Here is a 10705-nt window from a genome sequence, read left to right as displayed (position 1 = left end):
GGTGATGACGACAACACAGACTTGTGTGAATAAACAGCTTCTCTTTTAGTTGTTACTTACGAAACACTGGTTCAAAACAGCCGTGGATATCCAATAAGATTTTCACACTTTTACTAACGTCAAATGTATCAATTATAAATATTTGTATGCGATGGGCTTGGAAACCAGTTGGGAAATATACAGAATCAGTAGCAGAAAATTGCTGAAAATATCAAAAATCTCATCAAACATTCTGGAATCAAAGAGTTCAGTCAAAGAATCATTTCCCTAAATCTTGTAATAAGATGAAATCTTAAATCACAAATAAATGAATCTCAGAAATATTATGAAGACATGTCCTTTATTCCTAAATCGTTACTGTGATGTGAAATTTGGTGCCAGTTCTATCCAACATGGTATATCTTTGATGATATGTATTCAAAATAGCATCAAATTTTATGAAACTGACTCCTTTATGTACTCTCCTTGAAACATGACCAAGATTTAAATTAAATCATAAATCTTTGATGAAAGGAAAAGGATATTGTAGTAATTACAAATATTCATTGAAATGTTTATGCACGATATGTGTGTGTGTGTATGTATGTATGTATATAGACAGACAGGGAGTGAGATAGACAGACAAATAGCAGGAGATTTCGTTTTATCTTCTCTGTATTATACAGTATCTCAAAATATCAGATTCCAGAACATTTACTGGTTTCTTTGACCAGAATTTGTGGCAGGTGAAATTGTTGTTGTTGGCACTCCGTCGATTATGACGTCGAGGGTTCCAGTTGATCAACGGAACAGCCTGCTCGTGAAATTAACATACATGTGGTTGAGCACTCCACAGACACGTGTACCCTTAACGTAGTTCTCGGGGATATTCAGCGTGACACAGTGTGACAAGGCTGACCCTTTGAATTACAGGCACAACAGAAACAGGAAGTAAGAGTGAGAGAAAGTTGTGGTGAAAGAGTACAGCAGGGTTCGCCACCATCCCCTGCCGGAGCCTCGTGGAGCTTTTAGGTGTTTTCGCTCAATAAACACTCACAACACCCGGTCTGGGAATCGAAACCGCGATCCTATGACCGCGAATCCGCTGCCCTAACCACTGGGCCATTGCGCCTCCTGTGGCAGGTGAAATATGAAGAGGTTATTAGACACTACATTTTATCCCTTTCCACATTTGTAAGGAGTAAAGGACACTGGTTTTATTCAGCCACAATCTTTTCAAATTAGAAGTCGACTGATGGAGAGAGAGAGAGAGAAAAAGCAGGAAATTTAAGCGTTTTACATGAATGGTAGACAGTTCATTGACCCTGGATAGGTAAAACATTAACGTTTTCTCCAGCATATGAACTCAGAATTCAAACATTTCTCCAATGTTCTACCGATTCTGTCAATAGGTCATTTTACCATTCATATACTGATTCTATCAAACGATGACACAGGTCTCTACAAACAGAAATGAGATTTCATTTTGACCAGTGATTGATGTTGAATTCAATACTGACAAATCAGCAACGTTACAAGTTGTAGAATTCTTTTTGATTTCATGAAAGAATTCCATTTATATTTGAAATATTCTAAAAACTTTGTTAATTATTTGTAAAATGAAGTTTTATAAAAGACAACAATTATATTACTCAGTAACTACCTTTCCAAATGGCTTATAATGATCTGCTCCTACTTTGCTGTACTTTATCATAAAGCTTTTAATATTTTTGTGAACAATTAGCTGTAAACTGCTCAAAGACACATCATAATTATCACTCAGTTGGACAGTAATCACAACAAGTGCAGCCGAACTCTCAAACACTTCCTCTCCATGTCTGCCTTGTGCATCAAGTGGTCTTAAACGGTATCCTGGAATGGTATTGTCTGTAGTTTGTATCCACTCGTCTTTGATATAAGTTGTGCTTGACAGACCATTGATATCAACACAAGTCTTCCCTTCTGTCGTCCACATAACTGGTGTCTCTGTTGAAATGGTTTGCCATGTTGTTGATATAACTGGTGCAGTTGATGCAACTGGTGTTGTTCCCATAATTGTCGGTATTTTTGTTGTTATTTCTGTTGCTTGAAGGCTTTCTGGCAGCAAGAGACAATTTTCGAGATTATCAATTTTAGAAGACATTACCAAAATATCAACAGCCAGATTAAAGAACAAGCATAAAACATATATCAGTAAATTCATAAATATATCACCAATGTACAAGTATGAAATCGTTTCTATAGAACATGGAAACATCAGTTTACATAACAAGAGTTGATATATCATATCATTAACTTTTTTAATAAATCATTGCAGTAACAATTTTAGTTGGATTTTGTATGACAAAGTTTTACTGTAGCCTTTGCATGCCTAGGAATCCTCACCAAATATACATGTTGAATAATCCATGACAGCAAGGAAAATAGAAGTTAAATGATTAAGAAAGATGAATAAACCATGGTTTAATATCGTTACATTCATCTTGTATGATTTTTTTTGCAATGTATTCTGTTCTTTTATGTGAGAGAAGATATAAAATAGATAAATATCAAAACTGGTATATTATTGGAATTATACTGAAATCATAATTATGGGAGTCAATATTGATTCTAATGACATTTCATCAGCTAATTATAGCAATATATGATATATCATGTGGTGTCTAGTTGTTGCTTTGTTTATTTATTTATTTATTTTATATAACATTTATATATATATATTCATTATACAATGAAGGAATATAACGAATTCAAAAAGGAGGGTGATGATGCGAAGATGATCAGTAATGGTGGTGGTGGTGTTGAGAGTAGTGAGGATAATTAATCCATTATTGATTTTAATACATAATCTTCATATGTAATGTGTGTAAGGAAAATAGGTGTCCAATGATGGCGATATATCATAAGATATGAAATTTATAGCATTAACTAACTGACACTCCATCGGTTATGACAATGAGGGGTCCAGTTGATCTGATCAATGGAACATCCTGCTTGTGGAATTAACATACAAGTGGCTGAGTAATCCATAGAGCGCATTCCCTTAATGTAGTTCTCAAGGAGATTCAGTGAGTCACAGAATGTGACAAGGCTGGCCCTTTGAATTACTGGTACTAGTCATTTTTGCCAGCTGGGTGGACTGAAGCAATGTGAAATAAAGTGTTTTACTCAAGAACACAACATGTTACCCAACCAGGGAATCAAACCAACGATCTAGCGATCGTAAGTGCAACAGCCTAACCACTAGGCCATGCACCTTCATATTAGATTATTACAAGAATCAAACTGAAGCAGAAAAGACCACTAAGCCAATAAACATGACACACACCACATATCTGTATATATTGCTTGTTCATTTTCTTTATACTCTGCCTGTCATTACATTTCTCTGAACATCGATATAACTGACATCAGTGTTATTAGCTTTTCTGCTATTCATGTTTTAATATATATAAAATATTAAAATATCATTAGAAGCAAATATGGAGTGACAGGCCCTCTGTAGTGTCATAATCCATGACGTGAGACTACCAGGCAAATGTTAAACAGGTGAGCAAACCTTATCAACGGACCTGTTGCTTGTTTCTAATTTTTAATTAATAAACGATATTATTTTTTATTCTCAAGAAGAAATAATTTGAAAAATAAAAGGAATACTTCATAGGTTAAGCTACCTGTAGGCTGTTCTGTTCCGAATATTTCTGTTATCAAAGGCAATAGAGTGGTTCCTTCTATTTTTCTGGCTGCAAAAACAACATTTAAACTAATAAACTTTCAACCCACTTGTAATTAAAAAAATATATTTATGTAAGTAAATATTGATATAAATGTCTTCAAATGCATGGGATATACAAAATATGTTCTGGATACAATCACACAAAGTCTTGCGGAACATTGCATAGTCGTTATTATGTACTTTTTACCTGTATTTCAAGTCCTAACAGCAGACAAACTACAGCCATTAAAACATGCTAAACTTTAAAAACACAGCCAGACGATCAATCACTCCTATTCAACAACAAGAAATACAAGGGAAAGAAAGTGTTTATCATTCTGTAGGTAGGAAAGACGATGTCAGAGTGAATGAACAGAACATTGAACAAAACTACAGGGTGGGCCAGAAGTCAAGCACCAAAACATTTGACATTTTATTGATATTACGTGAGAGGCAGTGAGCTGGCAGAATCATTAGCACACCAGACAAAATGCTTAGTGGAATTTCATCTGCCCTTAAATTCTGAGTTCAAATTCCACTGAGGTTGACTAACCCTAACCCTAGCCCTCATCCTCTGCTTAGTGGCATTTTGTCCATCTTTACATTCTGAGTTCAAATTCCACTGAAGTCAACTTTGCCTTTCATTGTTTTGGGGTCGAGGAAATAAGTACCAGTTACACACTGGGGTCAGTGTAATTGACTTTCCCCACCCTAAACTTGCTGACCATGTGCTAAAATTTGAAACCATTATTATTATTATTATCATCATCATCATCATCATCATTATTATTATTATTATTATTATTATCAATTTTGTTCATCATGCAGAAGTATGTTTGTATTCATCAGTATTTCATTTTATTTCATTCAATTCTAGAAAAACTGAAGCATATCTTTGGCAATTCCATTGAGTTTTAATCTTGGTGAGTGCCTTTTTGGTCCACCCTGTAACTTTTGTGGCATTTCTTTGCTTTTTTTTATTTCCCTTCAGCTGGGGATCAAATGAAGACCAGGCCAAATACTGAGGTCATTTATATGACCTCCTGTTCTTAATACATGGCCTGGTGCCAGTTAGAGATCAATAAATATTAAAGCAATAACAGATGCTTTCAGCCTTAGTAAATAAGTAAACATGAAATAAATCACAAAAAAATAGAGGGGGAGGAGGAAAGGATACTTACGCGAAGTGTATTCAGAAGGATAAGGTGTAGTCTCTGTAATAGAACGGAGAGTTAAAACAGTGTTTAAGTACAAACAGATGACAACGAGGGGACATAACATTATACATTAACAACAAAAAGAAGACAATTGCAGCGTGGAAAGTGTTTATAAGCCATTTAAGAAACACACAAAAAACGTGATGGAATTTTGTCAGTGAACAGGTCGCAGTCTCAAAGCGATGAAAATATTTTGGAAAATTAAATTTAAATGTTGAAGTGAATCTAACGGTTTTTGTGTGTTTTTAAAAGACTTATAAACACCTTCCATGCTGCAATTGTATATATATATATAGATATATATATATATATATGAATCGGAATTTTGTCAGTGAACAGGTCGTGGGCTTAAAGCGATGAAAATATTTTGGAAAATTAACTTTAAATGTTGAAGTGAATCTAATGGTTTTTGTGTGTTTCTTAAATGGCTTATAAACACCTTCCATGCTGCAATTGTTTTCATTCCAGCACACGATCTCAGATCAGGTCACTTGCTATGCAAGTACATCTCCATAACAAAAAGAAGAGATTTTTCTTTTAAAGCTGGAAAATTTGCATGTAAATATTTCACTTTATATCATCATCATCATTTAATGTCTGTTTTTCTATGCTGGCATGAGTTGGACAGCTTGACATGAGCTGGTAAGGCTGGGAGTTCTTTGCTCTGATTGGTTATTTCAGCTTGCCTCTGATTGGCTATTTCCATCAGCTTGCCCCTGATTGGTTATATAAGCCACAGAAATAACACTGACAATATTTGGTGGGATGAGGGTAGAACTGGTAAATATGTTCAGTGCTAAGGGACAAATATTCGCATGGGAACAGGAAAAAGCCATTGATGTAGTGAACCCAGAACTACATGGTATGAATGCATGGTGGATAGGCAAACCACACAAATCTTTTCCTTCTCAAATTAGTGCTTAAAATACTGGATATGTATTGCTTTTAAGTTTTAGCATTTAATTCATACTTTGACATCAAGAGTCATAAAAAATAAATATCAACTCACTGTTTGTTCGACATATCTGTTCATCAAGAGTGTCATTGCAGTCTGATTCCCCATCGCATACCTTTTCATTGTCAATGCATTCCCCATTGGAACAGGTGAACTCTCCAGGTTTGCAGCCTGGCAAAAGAAAGAATGAACTTTATAAGATAGTTTACAATATCTTTTACTTTTTTATTTGGGCAAATGTCTTCTACTATGGCCTTGGGCCAACCAAAGCCTTGTGAGTGGATTTGGTAAACGGAAACTGAAAAGAAGCCTGTCGTAACCCATGGAAAACAGACGTTAAATGATGAGGAGGATGATGATGATGATGATGATGATGATGATGATATATGTGCATGTGTCTTTGTGTCTGTGTTTGTTCCCCACCACTGCTTGACAACAGGTATTGGTGTGTTTATGCCCTCGTAACTTAGCAGTTCAGCAAAAGAGACCAACAAAATAAGTATTAGCCTTAAAAGATAAAATAAGTACTGGGGGTCAAGGCAGTACCCCAGCATGGCCACCATCTCATGACTGAAACAATTAAAAGGTAACTACAGAATATGAAATTCTGACAAGACAACAACACAAACGTTTATGAAATTATTGGTGAATACCATTGGATTATTAGTTGGTTAATGGTATCAAGGAATTGTTGGCCAGGCTACTATGGCTTTGAATCCAACCATACAAAGTTCAAATCCTGATTAACTACATCATCATCATCATCATTTAACGTCCGCTTTCCATGCTAGCATGAGTTGGACGGTTTGACTGAGGACTAGTGAGACCAGATGGCTACACCAAGCTCCAATCTGATTTGGCAGAGTTTCTACAGCTGGATGCCCTTCCTAACGCCAACCACTCCGAGAGTGTAGTGGGTGCTTTTATGTGCCACCAGCACAAAGGCCAGTCAGGCGGTACTGCCAACGGCCACGCTCAAAATGGAGTATTTTATGTGCCACCCGCACAAGAGCCAGTCCAGGGGCACTGGCAACGACCTCGCTCGAAAATCCTTACACATGTCATGGGCACAAGTGCCAGAAAGGCAACGCTGGGCACAGGTGCCATCCTGATTTCGCTTGCTCCAATAAGTCTTTGCAAGCTACATGCATCATTAAAATTGGGCTCAAGTGAAGATTTTCAAAATACTTTAATGAAAACAAAAGTTTTAAATCAAAGATGTACTTCCAAAAGGCTAGAAAGAGTTTTAAAAACCACGTACATAAAAAAAAAAAACTGCAAAATATTTATGGAGATTTAGGGTGGAAATTAAAGTAAAATTAATTAATAAAACAGGATTATTGCTTGAAAACAAGGATGAACAATAGAAAACCAAGACATCTGGATATTGTGTGTGGACAGGATGTTGAATGCACTTTGGCTGAAGGACAAGAAGCCAAAGCCAAGAAGTCAAATGGACACAATACAGAATGGACATAAAGCCGAACAGAGACAATAATAAAAAAAGACATTCCTATATACATAGTTTAATGACCAATTGACCAATTAGGCACTTAAGATTTAACAAGGTCAAAAATAGTTTACTGTTTAATTACATTTTTTTTTTTAAAGTAAATCATTTTATCCCCAGTTTGATCATAGAATTCACTAAAACAGCACGTTATTGCAGAAAGCTCCTTCTTCATGGCTATATATACATTGCTGATAAAAAAGTTAAGGAAACTACTTACTGTGTGGGAGGAGAGCATGTCTGTCGATTGTGCAAAAGTGGGATATTAATATGAGAAAGTTGTTGGTGGTTGAGCTACAAGTACAGAGCAAGGTGGAGGAGAGAGGAGGAGGAGGAGAAGAATGAACAGAAGAAGAATGAGAAGAAGATGAAGAAAGGAAAACACTTACGGCATATTTCATCATCCTCATGAGGGCAGTCAGGGACACCATCACACAACTTCTGTGCAGGGATACAATCACAAGATTTACAGGTGAACTCTTCGTTTGAACACGTGCAATCTGCCAAGGTACAAGAGATATTATATGTAAGCTTTTTAATTCCTCATGTAATTGTTAATTGTTATTGCTACTGTTTAGCCCACCCCTACACCCCCATATCAGCACAGACCCAGTAGATGTTTAATTGCAAGTGTTCCCTTTCTATACAGGGTGTCCACAAAGTCTGGCTACATGGAGTAAATAAAATCATAACATAAACAATTAAATATAAGAAATAATAATTTCTTAAAGTATGTGTTAATCCCTGTGTACCCAGACTTTGTGGACACCCTGTAATTTGCACCGCAATATCTACCTTTGTCCTTCCTTTTTATAAGATATTAGGCTGTAATATGAAAAACATTTGTTTTGTCATGTCTCAGCAATTGAATAACTATGTAATCACCTTCTCATTAGCTTAACGATGTAAAAGTGATTCATTTCCATCCAGCTCATTCCAATGTCACCATCATGTTCAACATCTCTTTGTACTTTATTCCAATTGCAGCCATACTGGAGCACCAGTAAATCGAAGGACAAAACTAAATATTGCATGTTATTTTGCCCACTGCTCTACAGATGTTGCTAATCCAGCACTGTTGCACACAAGAATTTCTAAGAGTGGCTCCAGCTTGCTATACAGTCACCTATTCTACTACCATGATTCCAACAAAGAATACATCAGTGCCTACACAGCCTCCCACCACACAGCTGTCTATCACATGTGGTACAGACATGTCCTCCATCTCCTGCTAGATCAAACTACCATGGCTTTACTCTCATTCAATGCAGCAGCTGTGGGCTGAAAGGAGCCTGATGGAAGGTTTTACACCAGATGGTTGGATGGGATTGGGAAAGATCTCTAGAGCTCAACGTCACCTTGGGAGGGTACAGAGGCGCTGGCATGGGACAACTAGCGACGGAGAGAGCTCTGGCAGACCTGGTCAGCTCTATGCATGATGATGTCTCTGAGAACACTAACTTGGAATGTTCCCAGCCCCATGAAACAAGAGCATGAAGCAATCAAGCAGCGAGCAAGCTTTCTATTAGAAACATCATCCAAATCTCCTCTGAATTACAGGATTAACAAACTGCAAAACAGATTCAATAGGAGACAATGTAGCCAGAGTTGGGAGCCCTTTAACCACAGGTCAGCTCAATCAAGACTAACCAACAACAGTAACAACAAATTACAGAGGGAGAATGCTAAGCAGTGATAAGTAAAATTGCAATGTTATTATCGGTCTGAATATACTTGATGCACATTCGAACTGGGGAACAAGCTACTCACTGCATTTTGTCATGGAGAGTATATCTCACTTGTCGACAAATGGTGTGTATACACCTAGATCAGCTTGCAGCGCCACCTACCTAGACTGTGAGATGTTAACATTTCAGACCAGTTGTCTTCTCATTGCTCACAGTAACAACAAAATATTTTTAAGATTGACAAAATTCCTTGATACAGGACAATAGAAATTATGAAATATAATTAGCAAGAGGGTAAATTCAGCTAAATCTCCCAATATTTCAATGGTACCTTCTTTGGTTGAAACTGAAAAGATGGAAGGCACACTTGACCTTGGATATTTAAATTGAAATCAATAGGAAATATTAACGTACTGCAGTCAATTTCATCAGTTCCATCTCCGCAGTCATCGTGGCCATCACAACGAACAGGTAATGGCAAACATTTCCCTGAACCACATCGGAAATGTCTGGGATTTTTACATTTGATCACTAGAAAATAAAAAAGAAGATTATTCATCAAAAATACAGGTATATATTGTTTGTGTGTAATGTATGTATGCATGTATGTGCATATGCAAGCATGCACATATAACTATCATCAATATTTCACATTCGTTTTCCATGCTAGCATGGGTTGGATAATTTGACAGGAACTGACAAGGCCAGAGGCTGCACTAAGTTCCATAGTTTGTTTTGGTTTTGTTTCTACAGCTCTATGCCCTTCCTAATGCCAACCACTTTACAGAATGTACTGGGTGCTTCTTATGGAGATTCTCTTGTCAATCACACTGCCAGGAATGTAGTGTGAACCAAAGCTTGGTGTAGTGATAACTTGTAACCGACGATGCAATTGTTCACCGAGATATAAAATAAAGTAAAACTAATAGGTAAAAACCAGAATGGTTGTAATCCAAGACAATAGTAACAGAATAAATAATGCAACGACATTTACCGGCACAATTGGTTTCATCAGACCTATCTCCGGGGCCACAATCGAATTCTCCGTCGCAGGAAAATTTAGCAGGAATACAGCGGCCACTATCGCAAGCAAATTCATTTCCGCTGCACTTAATTTCTGAAGATTACGGAGAGAAAAAAGATATAAAAAGTAAAAGCATTAAAAACAACTCGTGATGCGGCTTAATTATTACCTGGCTTAAATTTTTTTCATAAAAAAAAGTTGGGGGTAAAAAATCCCTTCGGTCATGAATGACCATGGGATTGCACCTAGAATGTTACCCTCCAAGGCACAAGTCCGGGCAAGTTTGTTTATGGAAGACCAGCAGTCACCCATGCAAACCAGCCGCTCCTCTCCACGCCAAGGGAAAGGCAAAGGCCGATACAGCTTGGCACCAGTGACGTCACAACTCATTACTACAGCTGAGTGAACTGGAGCAACGTGAAATAAAGTGACTTGCTCAAGAACACAACACAAAAATCGAATTCACTACCACCATGTGCCTTTGTAAAGGGGAGATCACTTTCAGAGTACAAAGGGAGATCACTCTCAACAACTATTTCCATTATTTAAACGCGATGCCATTAAGGAAAGTAATTTGTAATCTCGCTACAAATCTAACATCACGAAGTGTTTGATGG

The 10705-nt window shown here is 36.9% G+C and overlaps 1 protein-coding gene across 1 annotated transcript in view; it reads right to left on the bottom strand.

Moving 5' to 3' along the window:
* LOC106874879 (SCO-spondin) overlaps positions 1 to 10705 on the bottom strand; it is a 68590-nt gene continuing 57885 nt past the window's right edge. Inside the window, exons 29-36 of the mRNA XM_052977248.1 lie at positions 10059 to 10181; positions 9479 to 9595; positions 7766 to 7876; positions 5921 to 6037; positions 4876 to 4908; positions 3654 to 3722; positions 1643 to 2076; positions 1 to 202 (exon numbers count right to left, since the gene is read on the bottom strand). Coding sequence (XP_052833208.1) covers positions 53 to 202; positions 1643 to 2076; positions 3654 to 3722; positions 4876 to 4908; positions 5921 to 6037; positions 7766 to 7876; positions 9479 to 9595; positions 10059 to 10181 — 1154 coding nt within the window. The 3' untranslated portion in view covers positions 1 to 52. The remainder of the gene's footprint in view (positions 203 to 1642; positions 2077 to 3653; positions 3723 to 4875; positions 4909 to 5920; positions 6038 to 7765; positions 7877 to 9478; positions 9596 to 10058; positions 10182 to 10705) is intronic.

Source organism: Octopus bimaculoides, chromosome 27 (genome assembly GCF_001194135.2).
Source record: "Octopus bimaculoides isolate UCB-OBI-ISO-001 chromosome 27, ASM119413v2, whole genome shotgun sequence".
Classification (NCBI taxonomy): domain Eukaryota; kingdom Metazoa; phylum Mollusca; class Cephalopoda; order Octopoda; family Octopodidae; genus Octopus; species Octopus bimaculoides.
This window is presented reverse-complemented; position numbering and strand designations above follow the sequence as displayed.